Source organism: Callospermophilus lateralis, chromosome 3, assembly GCF_048772815.1.
Source record: "Callospermophilus lateralis isolate mCalLat2 chromosome 3, mCalLat2.hap1, whole genome shotgun sequence".
NCBI classification, from domain to species: Eukaryota; Metazoa; Chordata; class Mammalia; order Rodentia; family Sciuridae; genus Callospermophilus; species Callospermophilus lateralis.
The window spans coordinates 99,647,868-99,669,736 of NC_135307.1; the positions used below are offsets into that span (position 1 = coordinate 99,647,868).

A 21,869-nucleotide genomic window follows, 5' to 3' on the forward strand; every position below is an offset into this window, starting at 1 on the left:
TTTTTTTAAAAATTCATGATTAGTCCCCTAAGTCCCAACACCTACAAAATAATGTCTTGGTAGAAAAACACTTCTTCCTATAGAGTTATTATAGATAAATGGATAAAAGGGTAAATGTGTTACATATGCCTTTACACCTTAACTCTTGTTCTTTCTTACATAGCCTTCTAGGTCCTCAAAACTATCTCAATCATATGAAGTTCAACACATTCTTCTTTCCTAGGTTTTCCCAAATCATATTCTATGGAACACTTGCCTCCTCGAAATAGTTGATAGACATCCAGTGATGTAGGTATCTTCTGACCAAATGATTTTAATAACCCAGATATATTAATAAAAGGTTAGAAAGATTGCTTTACCACTGTGGCTCACAGAGGCTTTACTGTACTAATAAGCATTGTGAATCTCCAAAAGTACTGTGTCATCTATTTTCTAGGACCTCTACTGCCTAGAAGCACCGTGTGGCTTCTAGGCAGCCCAAATTTAGTGATGAGAATAGAATAACAATAGCAAGCAGTGTTTTTTCAAAACTTCATCAAAAGAATATATTGTGAGAACAACAAGTACCTCTGCTCTATCTAGGTGGTGCTGAGACTCCTAGGGTTTCTCTGGTTACTTCATGGGATTATCTTCCCTGCCAGGTTCACTGCAGTGAATTAACTGGTGGCTGCTGAAGTTAAAAGTAGCAGTACTGAAAAAATACCACAGAGATCACTTCTTTGGAAGCCTTTAGTAGAAAACTAAGGTGTTCCTCAGTAGAAACACTTGCCTCCCCACATACTCTGTATTTTCAACTAATTTTTATTACACCTGCAATGTGTTATTGGGGTCATTTGTTCACATGTTGGTTTTATTTTCCTACCAGATTATAATCCCTCTGAGAACTATCACTGTACTTCTTTTTTATTTCTTTGGATTCCAGCACAAGGTCTGACCCACGACACAGGTTTAATAAATAGTTTCATGACCCAATCCTCACAAATTAGATTGTAAGAATTATAGTCAGCCTTACGAATCTTGTCACCTATGTGACTTTTAAACACTCTTAAAGAATAGTTTTTAAAAGCGAGTATAATGGTGCAATTATGAAATGGGTCAAAATGTTTTCTAACTCATCAATTAATGAGGAAAGCAGTAATATATTGCAGCTGGCTCAATGGAATTACAAGAATCACATATATATAAGCAACAAGAGAACTAAAATAACTTTACAAATAGATGTAAAACATGTCTATCTACAGAACAATAATCAGTTGCATACCTCCACAGATAGTTTATTTACATTTCTATGGATAAAAAAGTCATTTACATTATTAGAAATTTTCTATAATTTTACAGTTTTTAAATAGCTCAAAGACAATAAAAAGTAAAAATAATCCAGATGAGTATAGTAAAGAGAACATTCATGGTTTTTTTTTGTCCATTTTTTTCCTGACAATTGGCAAAATATTACTTTGTCACCTTGGTCTCCCCGCCTCCTCTCTCGTATTATAATCTTCTAGCAGTTATGCTCAGGTTTGTTAAGACAGGGGCTTACCTGAGAGACACTGGCAGAGAGAATGCCTTCCCTTCCAGAGTTCTCTCTTCTTATCTTAAGGTAGCTATCAGCTCTGGTAGCTTCTTGGTTCATTATGTAAACAGACCTCCAAAGACACCCCACCCCTCTTCCAGGTGACACAGTCAGGACCAAGCAAAACCTTCCCCATCAATACACCTTATCTTTTTGCCATGTTTCTTGATGAAAAGAAGTATAGTTTTTCCATCCATTGAGGTTCTTGAAACAATTCTGGATTGTCTGCATGGGAGGATATTTTATCATTTTTATAAGAAGATCCAAGTGTAGAACGATTTAAAATATCATATTTTTTTCTTCTTTTACAGAGGAAGCAAAGGCCTTTCCCATTTGTCTCTGTTTTCTCTTCAGAGACACACACAGCTCTTGCTGCAGCTTGCATTTTACAGTGTACTCAGCATCATTAAGTCAAATTTTACACAATTATAAGTTTTTCTTCTTGGGAAGAAGAACTGCAATTGTAGCAATCTTTCTTATGGTTATAGCCCTATTGCCTACTTCCTCTGCCCTACACCCTGAATCTCTTCTAATTCTACTTTTTCAAAGTACATGCAGATGCTTACAAATTCCCAGAACAATTTTTTGCATCTTCCTTTGAATAGGGAAGAAATCTGAGATAATTATGATTTTTTTTAGTTCATTGAATTGTTCCACCTCAGAATTTCTTAAGGACTGAGACGAAAGGATGACACATATCCATTTAAGTGGGTGTATCAGAATCATTTATTGAGCATCTTCAAAATATTTCATTCTGTCAGAATTATAGATCATAGTGAGCCACAGATAACTAGTAAATACTCAGTTTCCTCTAGTATTATTGGTACAGGAAAAGAGAACCCTTTACCTGACCTTTACAAAACATCCATAGTTCTATCACCTATTTCTAGACATTCTGCCTTTCAAAAAGGTGTTTGTGCATAATACAACATGAAATGCTAACATCCCTCAATGGCCATATTTATAGTCTATGAGCATATATCTTCTCTACTATATTTAATTTTTTTTTGTTCTGGGGATTGAATCCAGGAATACTCAACCACTGCTGAGCCACAACCTTAGCTGTTTTTTTTGTTTGTTTGTTTGCTTGGTTTTTTTGTTTGTCTGTTTCTTTGTTTTTTTGGTTTTTGGTGTTTTTTTTTTTTATATATATATATATTTTTAAAGACAGGGTTTCACTGAGTTACTTAGAGCCTTGCTAAATAGCTGAGGCTGGCTTTGAACTTGTAATCCTCCTGCCTCAGCCTCCAGAGCTGCTGGGATTACAGGAATGTGCCACTTCTTATATATAAATATTAAAATGTTTTGAGCTTTTTAGAAGACAACAGCAAACAAACAAACAACAACACCAAAATCTATTTTTTTTATTGTCATCATATTCAAAGTTTGGGGGTTATTGAATTTCCAAGTACCATGCTGCTTTATCACATTGGCCTGTGTCTAAACAATTGTGTGATTAGAGGTTGGGAAAGATGGAGTGGTAGGCTTTAACTTAGAATTTTAAATTAGTATCTGCAAATTAGGTGACCAGGAGCTACCTTCTCTGTGAAATTTTGATAACCTTATCTATTTTTCTCATGCTCTAGAATTTGAAATGAATAAACAATTGGAAAATTGTAACTCAATAATAACTTTATAACCTATTTGTTTAAAGTTTTGAATGAAAGGAAAAACTAGACCTTCAAGAATCTTATTTCTTGGGAACTTGAATTAGATGATGATGAGATAGCACTGTACAAATGTTAACATTATATATTGTACCTACCTTTCACTTATCATACTGTATCATTATTTTGAGTTTCTCAATTAGAGTAATAAAGTAATTTTATTATCTTCTACTACTACTTCCCTCTGCTTATATGACTTTTTCCCCCTTTTTAGCAATATTTTCATGCAGGAGGAAATGGCCTGAAAAAGAATTTCCTGGAGAAAAGCCCAGATCTTCAGTCCCTGAGATATGCTCTCAGTCTTTATACCCAAACTACTGATGCCTTGATAAAGAAATTCATAGACACTCAAACCTCACAGAGTAAGTTAACACATTCGACCTGAGAATAAGGTAAACTGAACACTAAACTAAAATTCAACCTCAGAATTATTATAGTGTTAATATTTTTGCTAGAGTCAACTGAACCATCATTAGGAATGGAGAATTATGGTTAATAGAGAGTACCAGAATTTTAGCATTCATTAATTATAATTGAAAGGAACAGGAAGTTGGCCAATTACAAGAGGAGAAAGGAAAACAACTTTCATCTTCTGTATTTGTGACAACCCTGATGTATATTCTATACTCACATCAGTCCAGAGTTCCCCTGGGGAGAGGGTCCAGTTCCCCTCAGCAGGCTGGCCTGATAGCATGTCCTTCTTTACTATTGTTTCTTTTCCTTTTCTTACCTCTCTCGCTATTATTACCAGTGTTTCCCAGATACTTTCCAAGTAGACTCATTACCTTTGAATGCTGGTCTTAGGTTCTGCTTCTGGGACAATCCAAACCTGAAGTCACATGGCTGAAGAATAGAGAGCCAGATACTAACTCAGCAAGTCCAGATATAGATTCTAAGTTCTCATCTACTGTGTACACATGTCCTTGATGATAAATACCATGGCTAAATACCTTGAATGAATTTTTCCCGATTACTTGTACTTTTTCTCATATTTCCTTAAATTGGGAATACAGAATTATTGAATGAAATTAACTCTTTTTAAAAAAATTTTTGCCTCATCCTTTTCTGGTTTTCCTTGTCTGTCTGTGTTAGACTAACTGTAGAAGTATGTACAAGGGGAAAAGACACTTTTAATTAATTACTTCTTTTGACTGTGTTGAAGTCAAACAATACAAGTTCCTTTAAAAATATTTTTTAGGGTTGGGCATGTAGCTCAGTGGTAGAGTGCTTGCCTAACGCATGAGAGACCCTGGGTTCAATCCCTAGCATGGCAAAAAATAAAAGTAAGATAAAAAGATATTTTTTATTTGAATTTAACTATTTCATAGATGGGTTTATAAGAATAGAGGAGCCTCTGTAGCTTGATCACTTATTCTTTTTTTTCTTCCTCTTCTCTAATTTTTTCCTGCTCCTTTCTTTCCTATTATTACCTTGCCTTCTTCCTTCTTTGTTCTCTTTTTAGAAAAGAGTTGAATGTCATCTTTCTTTAGTAGCAAATACGTAAATAAACAAAATAAAATAAGGAAATTTAAAAGTACAAGGTCCTTCAAGTCTCATTAAAAATTTATGAACCACAGAGTTCAAATGATATCTGTCATATTGGAAAAACACTATCTTCTCTTCTTTCTCTGTTCCATACACTGAAAAAAAAAACAAACAAACAAATCTAAAACAGATGCAGAATTTCTAAAGTACATAAGTGAAACTGAGCTCAATAAATGAGTAATGTGTTTATTATTTTACCAATATACCCCAATACTAAGACAACATCTTATTCTGCATTCATTTAACAAATATTTACTAAGCATCACCTTTGAACACTGTCTCCTACAACAAGGAATATTCAAAGGTAAAGATGAAGTTTTGTATACAAGTGGCTATAACATGATGATACTCAAGCAGGGGTGATTTTTGTCCCCCAGGGGACTTTTGGTAACATCTGGGGAGCTTTCATTTTCACATCTGGGACTGGTAGTTGCCTTGCTGGCCTCTGGCCTCTAGTAAGTTGAGGCCAGGGATGCTGTTAAGCATCCTAAAATGCACAAAGAAGCCCCCAAAACACAACAACAAAATATTTCGCTCCAGATGGCAATAGTGCAAAGGTTGGGACACCTTTCTCTAACATAAGCTAAAAAGAGAGAAGTGATATAAAGAAGATCACATTAGAAGAATGGAAATTTTGGCTTGAGGAGATAGGAAAGGCAGAAAAGCAAGTGAGTAGATTGGGCCATGAGAATATAAAAAGAGAAAGGTGTTCTGGATGCAGATGCTGTCCAAGAAGATATAACTTACATTCTTTATTTCAGAATCCCAATGCAGCACACACGTTGATGATATATTCTTATGAGGAAAAAAGGTTCTTTTGCTTTTAAAGTAAAACTACTCCCACATCACCACCTATTTTTTTTTTTTTCAATAAATATTAAAATCAGTCTTGGGTTTCTCTGCACCATTAAAATATACAGAGATACTGTGCCAGGTTTTTAGGTAACATTTGCAGAAATTATTTTACTATTTGTAAAAATTTTTACATATTCTTCCTTTAGAAGTTGATTCAGTGGTTTAATCTAGCTAGTTAACTTGAAAATTCATACTTTTTGTTGTTGCTTCTCAAAGATTGGTTACTTACAGTTTTAGAAACTGGTATAAAATGCATTTCTTGCATCTTGATTACAATATTCATCAGGAAAAGAGAAGTTTTTCCTAACAGTTATATCATTATACCAAGGGCTGTCTTAATATTTCATGCAGTTTCAGACAGTGAAAAAATGTGTAACACTTTAACATATTAAGTCACTTTTTTCCCAATGGGTAATACAATTTGGAATGTAACACAGAATAATAATTGTTGAGCCATCATGTCCTTATGTGAGTTTTTATTAAAGCATAAGAAACCTGAATCACAAAACCTTTTCACAGAAAAGAGATGTTTATAAGTTAGAACTTTCATAAAGAAAATGAAACTTTATAGTTGATAACTATACTAATTAAAATATACAAGCTGAAATGTTTTTATTCTATTATCTATCCTCTTTTTTTACTTTTTGTTAGTAAAATATTTGAGTCACTGCTTATCTGAAGTTTCTTAAAATTTAAATTACACCATTTTGGTCACTTTAATAACCTGTATCCTGCTGAAATTGAGTTTAATTTAAAACAGGAAGCAGAGAGCTACAGATTCACATTTTGGGATCTATTAATATACTTCAGTACAATCATGTTGCTTTAATACAATGAGGGAATTGGTCCCTCTTATTTTTTTATGATTTTTATAATTTAAGTTGAAAATGTGTTATTTCTGATACCATCTAACATAAAGTCTGGAAAGCTTAAATGCCAGATTACATATCTAAGCAAATTTTTATTCTCAACAGTAAAATTTGGAAATCTCCCTCAAACATAGTCTTTTGGGGCCAATTTACCTACAGAAAGTATTAACTATCTCTAATTGTATTCCTCAAAATAAAAAGTATATGCCCCAAAGTGGAAAAGAAGCCATTATCTGAAATGGTTCACTATAGTAAGGGTCTTTTCTTAATTAGAAATATAGAGAAACTAAATATTAACCATATTTAGTTGACAAAAGAACTGACATTAAAATTAAATACTGAGATTTGAAGTCACTGGCCTTAACTGAAACTTTAAATGGTTAGCCACCTATGGAAGAAAATGCTGAAAAATGTCTTCAGCTTATTTGGGGAAGCAATATTAAAATCCACTCAGCCCTTTTCAATTTAATGCTGATTTGAAAACCTAGTCAGAAAGTGGTTTCTTGTTTTGGCTTGCAAGTCTTTCAGAAATAAGCAGGGATCGGGAATCCTGTCCAATCTATCTGTCACTGTCCTTTCCCTGAGGACTATTGGACTAGCTAGTACAGCCTTCCAAGACCAAGGGTTAGTCTTTATTTTGAGTCAGAAGTGGAAAAAGAAGGAGAATTTGTAAAGTTTGGCTCTTCAAACATTGCAGTCAGTCTGATGACTTTCACTTCACAAATCTGGGTGAGGATCCTCTGTGCAGTCAAAAAGCTGTACACAAACAACTTGAATAGGAAGGGTTATGCTTCTGAAAATGCTGACGCCCTTTCCAAAGTAGAAATGGCAAGTGAATAAGGTTAACAGTAATGCTGAGCAAACATCTATTATGCACCAAGCAAGCAGTCTACCTCTGTGCTATTCCTCCAATCATCCTGCAAAACCAGTAGCATTATTGCACCTCTCAGATGAGGGCATTAAGTCACAGATGGATTCAGAAACTTATGAAGTGTGAGTCACATAGATGAGTAGCAGAGACAATCTCCTCCATCCATCCACCACACACACACACCACTATCTCACTCTCATTTTCTTTTTTTTTTTTTTGGTACCAGGGATTGAGCCCAGATGCACTTAATCACTGAGCCACATCCCCAGCCCTTTTATTTTTTATTTTGAGACAGGATCTAACTAAGTTGCTTAGAGTATCCCTAAATTTCTGAGGCTGGCCTTCAACTTGTGAGCTTCCTGCCTAAGCCCCTGGAGCCACCAGGATTATAGGCATGCGCCACCATTCCCAGCTCACTCTCATTTTCATCAGCAAAGAAATATGGTGTCTTAGTTTGGCTTACCCCAGGCCAGGATTCCTTCTCCCTAGGTTTGAATAACTGGGCAAACTCCCTCCTTACTTTACATTTTTATGTGACTAATCTTCCTCTATTCAGATTTTCTTCAAATTGATACTTTCGTTTTTACTCAGACAACAAACTCCTTCTAGAACCTTCTTACTTCTTCCTTTGTTTCCCAATGTCCTATCATTCTAGCCCTAGTTGCTAGACATGCTTAAGAGCTATGAAACTTTTGAACACTAATTAGAAGAATTTATATTGTAGTGATCCAAGTTGAGTGCAAGAAAATGCATACTACTTCCAGTAAACCCTTCAAACAAAGCCTGATTCCACTTCTCTGGCATCTAGTGTGGTTGTGTATAAAATATTGCTACATTGGTCTTCTCTCTTTGTCCTATTCTTCTCTACCCTCATCTCCATCATCCCAAGTGTTTGTATTGTAACCTCCCTGAGCACAGTGAGTCATATCATGGCTGGTAACTGATAATTCTCTCCTCTTACAGAAAAGAGGCACTTTGCTTATACATCCTTGAAATCTGTGTTCGGTACAATGCAGGCTATGAGTAGATGCTTAGTAAATTTTAGGACAAATGAATACTATTAAATAAAATGTCAAAAATTTTTAATTGTGTGATATAACATGGTTTCTCAGTTTTAATTTATGGGACCACAAACCTTTATCAAAAGCAAGTATGTTCATGGCCTTGCGCTAAAAACTGGAGCACCCAAAGTGTGTATATGCATATGTTGCACCCTTAGGGAAAAAAATAGCTTATAATTCTGTGGCTGATACTATTTATTAGTTATCATAGAAGGGAAGAAATAGTAAGTGACACTGGAGGGGTATATAAAGTTAGAAAGAATAAGATTATTTTTATCAAACTCTTAAAATGATGATATTTTATTAAGTCTGTTAAATAAAACTCAAAAGCAACTAGGACAAAGTGAAGTGTGCTACTATGCTCAGTTTAGGTCACTGAAAAATTCATGTATCCTTTCATTTGCTTCATTTTTAGGAGCATTTACCTTGTGCCAGACTTGGTGCTAAGTGCTAGACACAGTAAAAGGAAAGGTTGTGCTGAATATTTGTTTGCTCCTCCTGATTCACTCTACTCTCTTCCCAGGAGGCGGAGCTGCATGGATTACAGATTCCTTCTATTTCCTATTTGGGTCAGACAGTAAGGACTCCTTCCGAAACCCTATGAGAGGAAAAGTGAGGCCAAATATGCATTCTCCAATCTCCCCTCTGAACATGGTTCCCTCAGGATGACTATGTCCTGAACTTATCTCAAGAACTCCCTCATTCCAAATGCCAGTAACTATTTCCATCCCTCATCCCTTATGAGAGGTGTTAGTAGCTCCATAATCCCTTGTAGTTTCCCCACACCCTTTGAAAACACTTTTTAAAACTACCCTAGCATTACTTTGAATTCTGTTTCTATTAATACTGACTGATATGATACAAATCTCTAGGGCCTTGCTAGTTTCTTTTTTTTTCTTTTCTTTTTTCTTTTTTGATTACAACACTTTGTCATTTGGGTCATCAAAGATTATCATGTTTAAATAAGTACGCATCAGACTATCTCTTCAGAGTGAGACAAAATAATGAATTTTGATGACTGACTTGTCCAGAATGAAAAAATAAAAGAGAGCTTTTCATAGGAATATTTCCATCACATTCTGGGCAGGACATCAAAATCCCAGATTCCATTCCTTACAATGCAATTTATGTTGCTCAGCATTTCATCTTTTTTGGAAATTTGAAATCAGAGTGAAACAACTGGGAGTCATTGGTAAAAACATTGTAAAATTTAAGAGTTTTTGCAACATGGAATAAGCAGGTGCTTGTTGTTTGTCATGCAACAGGAAAAATCATCATTTTTACTGAACTAGTAACTGGCTATCCATATTTCTAACTCAAAACAGGTGTAGTTCCATTGTTTCTTCATTCTGTTTATGGCATGAATATTTGAAAGTTTCATTTTTATCATAACACTACCCATATTAAATGAACAGCTGTGTGTGGAGGGGGTTACATTTCTTTATTTCTCTATTGGGTGAAAGGCAGATCTTATTCCAAGGTTATAGTGAGAATTAGTGGTATTGGAATCCCTGTTTTCTGACTTATGGTTTTCTCTGTTACTTGCCTTCAATAGCTAAGGTTGGCCTACATAATTATGAAAGTGAATACTGTATATCCTATTTTAAAAACAAAACAAAACAAAAACTTGAAATGACAATCTAACAACCACCCATACTTATAGTTTATTACAGTTTATAAGTGCCTTCAAATAATTTTGTTCTGACTTTAGCCCCAAAACAACTCTACAGAGTCAGAGAGCTTCAGATTCTTGGTCTAGTTTTCCACTTTGCTTCTGGGTGCCCTTTAGAGACAGTCATCACACCCAAGAGCAATTGAATGTCATTACATGATTTGAGGAAGAATGCAGTATAGAAAACAGATCAGATATGAGACAGAAGAGGCAGACAAGCTAGAGGCTATAAAAATACCCAGGTGAGAGTTGTGGTGGGCTTGGGTGGCAGGAATAGGGATGGAGTTAAGGGCACACCTGAGGTAGAGTTCAGCAATAGAATAGGTGAAAGTAGTTAAATTAATTAAGATTGGTGTATAAAATTTCTTTTACAGGACTCCAAAATAAATTACTTCTGTGCAGTAAATTATGATAGATATTTTTCTCCTGCTGCTTATAATTTTCCAAATGTTCAAATATCACCAAATGTCCAGGTTTTTATGAATATTTCTTTAAAAAATAAATATGAAAAACACTTTGCTATACAAGGTAAATCAGATTAATTGATTACAAAGCTGTTATTAATTCAAAGCAATAGATTTTGAAGTCATACAGGGCTTTGTATTTTCAGCTGTGGCTTTACATAAACTTCCCAATTAAATTTTCTCTTCAGATGTCAAAGGATCTAAAATTGCATTGCTAGTACTAGAGTCATCCTGAACGAACATGTATATGCACTACATATACATATACATATATATATATATATATATATATATATATATATATATATATTCACCTTAGTAACTTATGAAACTTAGTGAGGAAAATTACCAGTGATTTTATGATGCACTGATTAAGATGAAGCAATTCTGAAGATAAAGTAGGTGTGTTCAAATTGTGTAATTCTTTCTTAGAATACCTATGATACTTGTCAATGTTTTTGTTATTGTTGCTACCTTTGTTTTAGGTCTGATTAGAAAGTAAAATAGAGACTAGAGTCAGTTGTTTGGAAATCTCACGGAAATACTGACTTGTCAGAAAAACATTCTTCAAATCATTGAGTCTAGAAAGCAAAATGAGATACAATGCCTTTTTTTATTTACTCAGGACAGGTTTATAGAGTAATGGGGTCAGGGCATTAATTGAAAACTGCAGATTATTGCCTCACAACCTGAATATGTCCTTTACAACTAACTTCCAAGAGAAGACACAGGATATGTTTTCCTTCAGTTATCCTTTGACACTAAAAGTTCAGCCTTCTATTAAATGTTTAATTTATCTTAGAAAAGGGAGTATGAACTGTGTTAAGTGGCATATAAATAGTAAATCTACATCTTCAAAAGTTGGGAGTTAAACTTGTATAAACCTCTGGCATTAAAGTATCTTCTTTATAGAGGAGAGGCAAGAAATGGGTGTGTTGTTTAAACAAGGAAATGGGGCCTTGCAGGCTTGCATCATGGCCCACGCATCTGCCCTCCCTCTGCTTTGCTAGATAGCCTTGGCATAAGTCATTCAACCTCCATACCCCAAAGTTTCTCCATCTTTAAAATGGATGACATAATTTTTAACTCTGTTGGGTTGCTGGGAGAACTACAAGTAGTAATACCTATAAAGCACTTTGCACACAGACTTCTCTCAGCAAATGTTCATTCTTCTTGTATTATCATCGCCTCTATATGTACTCTATCTTAAGAATGCATCTTTCCACTACAAAATATTTTTAAAAAGCGATCCCATCAGGATGCAGCCCTAAGCCAGAAAGTCAATAGCTGTTTGCTCCACTGTAAGCTGCACATTCCTAAGAGGCTTTCAGAGTGATTGAGAAACCTGGGCACCGGCATGACTCACATTCACAGTCTCAATGAACATGCCGTGGTTGTTAGATAAAATCATACACTTATTAAACCCCTGCTGTGTGCGAAGCACTATTCAAAAGACAAGAAGTGACTTCTGTGCTCGAAGGAGCTTACAGTGGGAATGAATCTACCATGTGACGAGAAAAGGAATCATACCAAATAATTTGTGCTAGATAACAGATGAGTCTAAAGACAACATGATAAAGGTTTTCAGAAGAAAGAGAAATTGTTATGGTCAAGGGAGTCAAAAGATTTCAGGGGCCAGGATTGTGGCTCAGTGGTAGAACATTCGCCTAGCATGAGAGAGGCACTGGGTTCGATCCATTAAAAAAAAAATAAAAAGGTTAAAAAAAATTTTTTGAGAAGGGATATAGCTCAAAATTGGCTTTATAGGATGTCTGAGGGACAAGTGAGGCATATCAGCAAGACAGAGATCTAGTCTCCAGGAGACTCATCAGAGTGGAGTAGAGAAGCACTCTCAAATTGTGGTCACAGGAGCAGCCGCGCAGTCAGCTTCAGCTGCCATGACAAAACTCCAGACTGGGTGGCCTAAACACAGAAATCTACCTCTCACAGCTCTTCAGTTTGGGAAGTCCAAGATTCAAGTGCCAGCCAAGTGAAGAATCTCTTCTAGCCTGCAGACAGCCTCCTTTCACTGTCCTTTCTAAGTGACCGTGTGCACTGGACAGAGCGGCGTAGGGCAGGTGGGAGATGTAGTTAACAGAGCAGTGGATTCTGAAACTACATTGGTAATCCAGGGAGTCAATGCAAGCTCTGAAAAAGTACCACAGGAAGGTATGATATGAGAAGTCACAGAGCAAGCCACTATTTAAAGAAAAGTAGTCCAGAAAGAAGTGAATATCAGGGAAGGATAAGTGCTCCTTCCATGTAAGTACCTTCAGGGCTAATGCCTCCAAAGGTCTCTAATTGAATCTGAGCACTCCAGAAGGGAGAAGTGTGTGTCTAATTGAATCCTGTGGGTAAATCATTGTACTCATGAACAGGACCAACTAGCCAAAGATGTGAATTATGATCATCACTACAATTAGCTTGGCCCAGTGTTAAACAGGGTAATGGCCTTCAGCATCATCTGAAGACTTATAGATGTTGGCCATTTGTATGTATTTGAGTAATGCACTACATCCTTTATGGTTTCAATAACAATGAACTGGTGCTTCTCTAACGTCAATGTACATTTGAATCACCTTATCTTGGGGAACACAGAGGGCTGGGCTCCAGTCTTAGTTTCTGACTCAGAGGGGCTGGGCGAGGTCTGGAAATTCTCATTTATAACAAGTCCCAGGTGCTATTGATGCTGCAGGCCCAGGGGCCATATTTTGAAACCTATTTTTAAGTCTTATACAGAGAAACTCCTACAATGAGGGCCATCTGTGGTTAATACAGGGTTAATTCATTGGCTTCAACACTATAATCTCAGGCTATTGGTTTTTTTAGCAATGTGTGTACAGACTGAAACCTCCAGAAAAAAGAAGTATTCCAAAGTCATAACAGCAAAACAGTCAATAAAAATGTTCTTTTCCAAATGAAAGCGTGTGTTTTATACCCTCAGAAGATCCTCGTGAACACCGCACTAAAACAAGGAAAAACAAAACGTGAAACTAGAATAAAAAAAGGGCTTTTATGAAAGAAAACTATAAAGACTTCCATGCTTGCCAAAGTCAAGGTTCAGGCCTATATGTATTGCCCTCACATTTCTCCTCATAACTTTTTCTTAAAATGACATTATCTTAGTGAGGGGGTGTGGCGGTGCAGACCTAGGGCTGGGGATGTAGCTTAGTGATAGAACATCCTGGGTTCAGTCCCCAGTACCCCACTTCAATGGCATTGTCTTTATACATGTAAGAACCTAAAAAACTTGATTCTTGCCTAGTAGTCTAAAACAAAGGGATTGTTTTCAATTTAGTTTCTGTTCATGTGCAATATCATATAAATAATTTAAAAGCCAGGTTCTATGGGAAAGTGTCATAAATGCATTAAATATATTTACTGTCTTGGCATCCATTTTTAGGCCTGATACAAGTTGTTTGAAACCCAGTTGTACCTATCACCTTTGGTCTAGTTAAAATTTTCCTTCCTAAGTGGCCATTTGGGATACAGCCCCTCTGTTCTTTATCCCACAGATTCAAACCCAACACAATCTGCAGCAGCTGACCACAGTAAAACCTAATAGTCAACACCAGAGTCCTATAAACACATTCCCTTTCTTCACGAGGCTCACTTTAAACTAGCCAATATGCACTCATGTGAGACAGCCTAAGGGATTAAAGCATCAGACCTTTGAAAAGGGCAAATCTTCTCCTGCACGCTCCCAGGCTGAACATCTTGTCACCTCTAGGCTTTCTTTGGCACCAGAACCTCTCCAGGACCTGTGAGTAATGCCTGTTCTGTTGTGTGCATTTTGCTTTCACCTTATGGTTCTTCCCCTGAGAAACACACCTAACTTTCCCCTGGCTAGGGCTCTCTTAGAGAGTGATTGTTGTGGCCTGTGGCTGCAGAGAGACCACAATAACAAATTAAAAACAAAAATCCACAACATATAAATCTCAACAAAAAGCTTGGCTGTTTGCTTCCAATACATGTTTATAATGTAAAATGTGTTTATGATAGATTGAGAACATACTAGACCCATTTCAGCTCTAAATTGCATTGCTATCTTGTAGTATACAGTTATGCCTCATTTCATTTTATTTTCTACTTGAAGTCATTTCATTCTTTTGGTTTGTAAACACCTTGAATTCCCTTTTACTGAAAAGACAAAGTAACTTGATAGCAGATCCCCCTTAGCAACCATAACCCCCAATGCAAAACCAAATTAAACAGAGCAAATAATACCGTGTCCTACATCATTTAAAAAAGAAACAAAATTGTGTCAAAAGAAAAGCCACTATGAAGAAATTCAATAGTAGACTATAGGCAAATAAACTGGAAATGGAAAAGAATTTCCAGTTTCTTTTGTTTTGTGATTAGCCAGTTTGGAAATTAACGGGTACCTATTACAGTTTATTTAGATGGCAAGGTTAGTAAATTCTAGGTAAACATTATGGTCCAAATTTCCATAATACAAGGTACAACTGTGACATTCTCCTTGGTCCCCCTAGTGACCCAATAAGGATCATGAGACATTTTCAGCTGAGACTGGTCTTTAGGGCTTATGACTTTTTTCCCCTAACCAAAGAAATCTAATTTCTCCAAACATTTAAAATGATTCTATAAGCATCTGAGTAAAACCATTTTATTCTGAAATTTTTAATCTTTATCTTAGCCTACCATTAGTTAATGTGAGCATCAGAATTAAAATTAATAAACTCTATTAGAACCCTTATTTTTTGAGTAGCTGCAGTAATAACAGATATGAAACCATAGATATTAATTCAACAGATGTTTGTATATTGCCTTTTATTTAACTTGGTACTGGAAAGTGTTGGAGAAATATAATTAAAAACAAAATTTCTTCCTAACTCAGAAAACTTCTGCACAAAGATAGGAGAGAAAAAGTTTTATTATTTATTTCCTGTAATGTGCATCACAGGAAATCCACTAAGAGACTGAAAAGACATAAAAAAAAATTTTCACCCTTCCCTATAGCCAAGGAATCATGACCTGTTACATACATGTTCTAAAGGTGAACGCGAACTTGTCCTTAAGAGGACTGAGCACCATCTTCACAGAGCCCATCCTAAACTCACTGAAAAATTGAGGCAACCAGGTGTGTTAGATTGGCTTTGTCCAAAGGATAAACCTCTCATATCTTTATGAAAGGAAATAGTTTTGCAATTAGTATCTCCTCCTGTTCTTACAAGGAAACCAGTCCTGTCAGATCAGGGGTCCACCATTATGATGTCATTTAACTTCGGCCGCCTCCTTAAAAGCCCTGTCTCCACATACAGTCACATTGGAATTAGGGCTTTTCTATGTGAATTTGGAGACAAGGAGAGACAGAATTCAGTCTATAACAAAGAATTAAGCATCTTTATTTTCTTTTTAATCAACACATAATTATATATGTGTGTGTGTCTGTATGTGTATATATAAATTTACATAAAATATACAGATCTGGGGTTCTACATGATGTTTCAATACATGTATGCATTATGTAATGATAAAATTAGTGATTAGGATATCTGCACTAATAAATGTACCATATCTTTGTGGTGAGAGCATTCAGAACACTACCTTTTAGGTATTTTGTATAATCATTGGTGTTAACTAGCATCTTCATACTGTGCAGCAGAACATCAAAACTTATTCCTAATTGTAACCTTCTACTTCTTAACCCACCTCTGTCTCCCCATCTCCAATACCATCCCCACTCTCTGGTAGTCACCGTTTTCCATATTCACCTTTATAGTATATTTTGAAGTACTGTGATTCCTCCGGCTTTGTCCATTTTATTTAAGATTTGTCTTTTTGAGATTTGTGTATGTGTGTATGGTTCTATACAAAATCCTGGATATTTTATTCAATTTCTGTGAATAATCCTATTGGTATTCTGACAGAAATCTTTTTGAATCTCTAGGTCACTTTGGTGTCTACACCAAAGAAGATATAGCACGGATATTTCTATAATATTATTGCAATTTGTGAACATAGGGTGTCTTTGATTTATTTCACTTTAGATGTTTTCATTAATATTTTAGTTTTCAATGTAGAGATCATCCCTTCTACACCTAATTTTATTTTTTTCCCTTAAGACAAAATGTTGGATTTTATAAAATACATTTTCTACATCTAAAGAAATGATCATTTGACTTTGTCATTATTATGTTAATGCAATGAATCCTATTTACTAATTTGTGCATATTGAACCATTCCTCCTTCCCTGAGATGAATTCCATTTGATCATGGTGGTGGATGACCTTTTTGATGTGCTGTTGGAATTGGTTGGCTAGGATTTTACTGATGATTTTTGCATCTGTGTTCTTCAGTGATATGGGTCTGTACTTCTTGTTATCTTTGTCTAGTTTTTTTTTTCTTTTTAAATTTGTTCTAATTAGTTACACATGATAGAATGCATTTTGACACATCATACATAAATGGAGTATAACTTCTTGCTCTTCTGGTTATACATGATGTAGAATCACACCAGTTGTGTAATCATATATGTGCATAGGGTAATAATGTTCAATTTATTGTACTATATTTATTACCTGCATACCCTTTCCCCTCCCTTCATTCCCCCTTGCCTAATCCACAGTACCTCTGTTTTTCCCTAGCCTCCCCCCACAATTAGGAATTAGCATCTGCTTATCAGAGAAAACATTTGGATTTTGATTTTGGGGGATTGGCTTATTTCTTTGTTGTTGTTCTAATTAGTTATACGTGAAAGCAGGATGCATTTTGATTCACTGTACACAAATGGAGCACAACTTTTCATTTCTCTGTACACAAAGTAGAGTTGCACCACATGTGCAGTCATACATGTACCTAGGGCAATGATAGTCACCTCATTCCACCACATTTCCTACCACTACACCCTCTCCCCTGCCCTCTCACTCCTTTGCCCAAAGTTCCTCCATTCTATCCATGCCTCCCCCTGCCCCCATTATGGGTCAGCATCCACTTATCAGATAGAACATTCATCCTTTGATATTTTTGGGGGGGGGAATTGGATTACTTTGCTTAGCAAGATATTCTCCAGCTCCATCCTTTACTTGCAAATGCCATAATTTTATTTTCTTTTAATGATGAGTAATATTCCATTGTGTATATGTACCACAGTTTCTTTATCCATTCCTCTGTTGAAGGGCATCTAGATTGGTGTTAAGTTTGTTGAGTTCTTTATGTATCCTGGAGATTAGTGCAGTGCTCTGTCTGCCCTGCATGTGAGCCACTCTATCTTTCAATTGGAGAATTTAATCCATTTACATTCAAGATTGTTAAGAGTTCAGGGCCTCTGCCATTTTATTGTTGTTTTTTAGATCATTTTTTACTTGTTTACTTTGAGGTTGAGTGGTTTTTCTGTAGCACTAAGTCTTATTTCTTTCCCTTTCTGATGTATGTATCTGCTGCCATTAATTTTTAATGGTTTGTGAGTATAAGAAACTTACATGAGGAATTTTATTGTTGTAATAGACTATTATAAAGCTATAACTTTGATCTAGACATTTACCCTCCCACAAGCACAATTCATATTCTTGCCTTACTGTGTTGCTTTTTTATTGTGTGCTCCTTAATAACTACAATTAGCTTATTTTTAATTGGCATTTCCTTTTATGGGAGTAATAAGTCGGGCTAAGCCTTTATCGTTATGGGGTATGTATTCTGTCAAGGGAGACAAATCATAAATAAGTATAGTCACAGGATCATTTATCAGAAATGACAGTCAATAAAGCATGATGATGGGTAAAGGGCATTTGCTCAAGGATTAGAGCAGTCAGCTCCTGGTCAGCCAGGGAGTAAATTGTTCCTGAGTATTTGTGAAGAAAGAAACTAAAAAGGTAATTCTATAGAAATGGAATTACCTAGGCATTCAGTGATATCACTGAGTTGTACAAATTAAGGTCATCAATCAAAAATCATTTATTAGCACCCCACTTACTAATTCAGTTATTCATTCAATTAACATTTAATCATTTGTAGATTTGTTTTTACATACCAATATGACTAGAAGCTCCCCAGATAATTTGTTTCCTTCCAGCAATAATTTATTATTTCTATAGATTTTATGGAACTATTGATTGGGATTGAAATTTATATTTCAGTGTGAGACTTTAAGTCATGTTGATTGTAAACAAATACATGTTCTGTTATATGGCAGAATTTTTCCATCAGTATAGTTTGAAAAAATCTCATGAAATGATATATAACCTGGAACTTTCTGTGTGCTCAGAGTCTATTGTGAGGAATTATTCTATTTTTCTTAGAAACAACCACCACTAATTTATACAGTAAGATTCACTCAATATAACTGATAGAAGAGTACAAAGTATAGATTATACAATACTGTAAGAGTAAACAGATTGGTATCATCACATACCTAACCTTACAAGGAGATCAGGACTTGTCCTGAGTCCGCTATCTACCCTCTGCCATTTACTCAGTTTATAAGCATTTCTGGCCCGATGGGAGTTCATCCCTAGAAATAGATATAACTCAGTTCCTCTCCATAAGCAATCAAACTTGGAGGGGAGGTAAGGAAACATATGATAAAGAGCCTCTTCATCCAGTTCCCTTTCCTGTCCTCTGGTTCTCTATCCCATTCAACCCCTCTAAAGTGGCAAGTGTCTTTTTACTTTAGTCAGGTAAGAGCAGATGTCCTCATACAAGATATTGATATATTTGATAATAAAATATTTGTAGAGTCAATTTGAACAGGCATTAATGAGTAATTGAGTCACTTTTTTTTTAAAGAAATGAGATGATGATGATAATTCATTGTTTATTTATTTTATTAATTTTCAGAACAAAATAAGATTGGTCCTAGATATCCAGCATGGATGAATCACTTTAGTAGTAGTAAGATGGTTCTAACCTGAAGAGTGGATTAGAAAATCCTAGGAAAGAGGTAAAGAAGGCTAGGACACCCTTATCTCACTCCTGGCATTAACATCTATGATCTGCAGACAACCCCCTCACCCACTCTAATAGCACAGTGATGTTTTTGGTTTATGTAAAACTCTGCTTCACCTTGCTTCATTTGGGATCCTAGGGCCCAAAACATTCTCTGCCCAAATACCAAGAAAATATTAATTTATTTGAAATTTACTTTCTCAAATACACTGAACTTTTTTTTTTTTAAATACGGTTTTATTTTCTTAGGTTCTTTCTTTGCCATTTTTAGCTGTAATAATTTTCATTAACTTCTCTGTGCCTCAGTTCCCTCACCTGTACAAAGAGGATATTAGTACCCCTGAGTGGTTAGTGAGATTAGATGAGTGAATATCTATTAGAGCTCTTAGAATAATGCCTAGTACAAAATACTATAGAAGTGGATTCTTAATTATGGAATTTGTAATGCTGTTTTGTTGAAATTATCTGAGGCAATTGTGTCTACACCTCTAGTACATTTCTTACTAAGGGTGGTGTCAATGATACAAATGAATAAAATCTTCTCCAGAAATAATTTAAAATTCTTAAGCAACTGTCATTTTTCATTCTTTTGCTTCTTTGTGCAGATTCAATTTTCCAATGACTTTCACTTGATATCATGTAAAAATTTTGCCCCCCAAAATTGAAAAAATAATTTTAATTTTCTATTCATTTTATCAATCACTCAATCTCTCAAATAAAGTAGTCAACATATTTACTCAAAGCATAAAAATATTAAGCATCAAAATTATTTAGAAATCTTTAATGATATATGACTTCAGTAGCATTTATAATCATCTTAGGGCTTGGTTTCTGTTTTTTAACTGAACAAACTGGTAATTTTGGTCAAACACCCGGTATGACTGAATCTAGTTGAATTAGCAGGGTTTAAAGTGAAATCCAAAAGTTCAAACCAAAAATACGTGCAAGTTCCAGTGTAGAGATTATATTTGTCAGAAAATCATATTTCTCATGGCATATAATTAGTGTTGATCTCCAACTGTGGGCATCTTTTCTACCAGAAGTACTACAGTTGTTTCCTATATCATATGCCAAACAGGCCTTCCTGTGAATTTTAGATAACTCATCCACCATGAACAGGCTGACTACAGAAGCCAACCAATTTTGGTGTTTAGTTTTTGTGGGGGTTTTCATCTATGAACTGAAATATTAGTAAAGAGCATGACCACGATGCAAACCTAAATGACCTTAGGCCCCAGACTTGCCCTCAGGAGATGCCCTCTGCTGTGCATGTGCACACACAGACAACAGCTGGAGAGACAACATGAAGATAGCCAGCAGGGTAGAACAGGATCACATCATGAGATGCTTCGTGGACAGCAGGGTCAGGAAGCCCAGTCCTCAGGCATGCAAGAGCCAAGGGCAGCACCAGTACACCAGAGGAATCACAACAGGTTTATTAGAAGCTCATTGAAAAAATCCTTCTTTTTAGATCTATTTTTTAGGACCCAAGGTTTTCTGGTAGACAGACACTTTTCCACAACTTCAGGCCAGAGCTCCTGCACACACAAAGGAGTTATCATACTTAGCCAAGGGATTTGGTTCTTCTGCTTATGAATGTGTCTGGGGATGTGTCTTGGGAAGACATGGAAGGGAATGGAAGATCTTCAGGCCTGGAGCATCATCTCATTTCCTAAGGCATTGCAGAGGGTACAAGAGAAACCCTACTGTTTGACATGTAATCACTACAATAAAGAATAGGAATTTGATCTTTCTATGATCTACTGATCTATTGCCTGACACCTATTGCGTGACACAAACTAAAAACTCAAAATATTGAGCAAATACATTAGTAAATAATGTATGAACATATGGTGTGAGAGAGATCACAGACCACATTCGTGAAAATTTCCAGTGTTAGAAAAGCAAATACATTATATGGAATTTTTATTTTGAATTATAAAAATATATGAATCCAAAAAAGAATCCATTTTCCAGTTGAATATAATTTTCATGAAGCACAATGATGACTTTTTTAAAAAATTGAGGCATTAGCCCAGCAGCTTGGGAGGCTGAGACAGGAGAATTACGTGTTCAAAGCCAGCCTCAGCAAAAGCAAGGCACTAAGCAACTCAGTGAGACTCTGCCTCTAAATAAAATACAAAATAGGGCCAAGGATGTGGCTCAGTGGTTGAGTGCCCTGAGTTCAATCCTTGGTACAAAAAAAAAAAAAATGAGGCATTCGATGAATTTTAGGGATTAGATTTTGTCTTAATATTAGGGGGAAAATGTACAAACCAGTGGACCCATCTAGTAAAGGAATGGAATGCCTTTTTGGATAGCAATATCTACTGATGGAAAGTAGTCAAGCTAAGGCTGGTTAACATTTTCCAGGCATACCATACAAAGGAC

General features: G+C 35.7%; 1 protein-coding gene across 2 annotated transcripts in view; it reads left to right on the forward strand.

Moving 5' to 3' along the window:
• The window catches only part of Unc13c (unc-13 homolog C), a 539,205-nt gene that overhangs the window by 477,377 nt on the left and 39,959 nt on the right, over positions 1-21,869 (forward strand). For both annotated transcript variants that reach the window (XM_076848586.2, XM_076848585.2), the window contains one exon: positions 3,452-3,599. In XM_076848586.2, the coding sequence (XP_076704701.2) occupies positions 3,452-3,599 (148 nt within the window). The remainder of the gene's footprint in view (positions 1-3,451; positions 3,600-21,869) is intronic.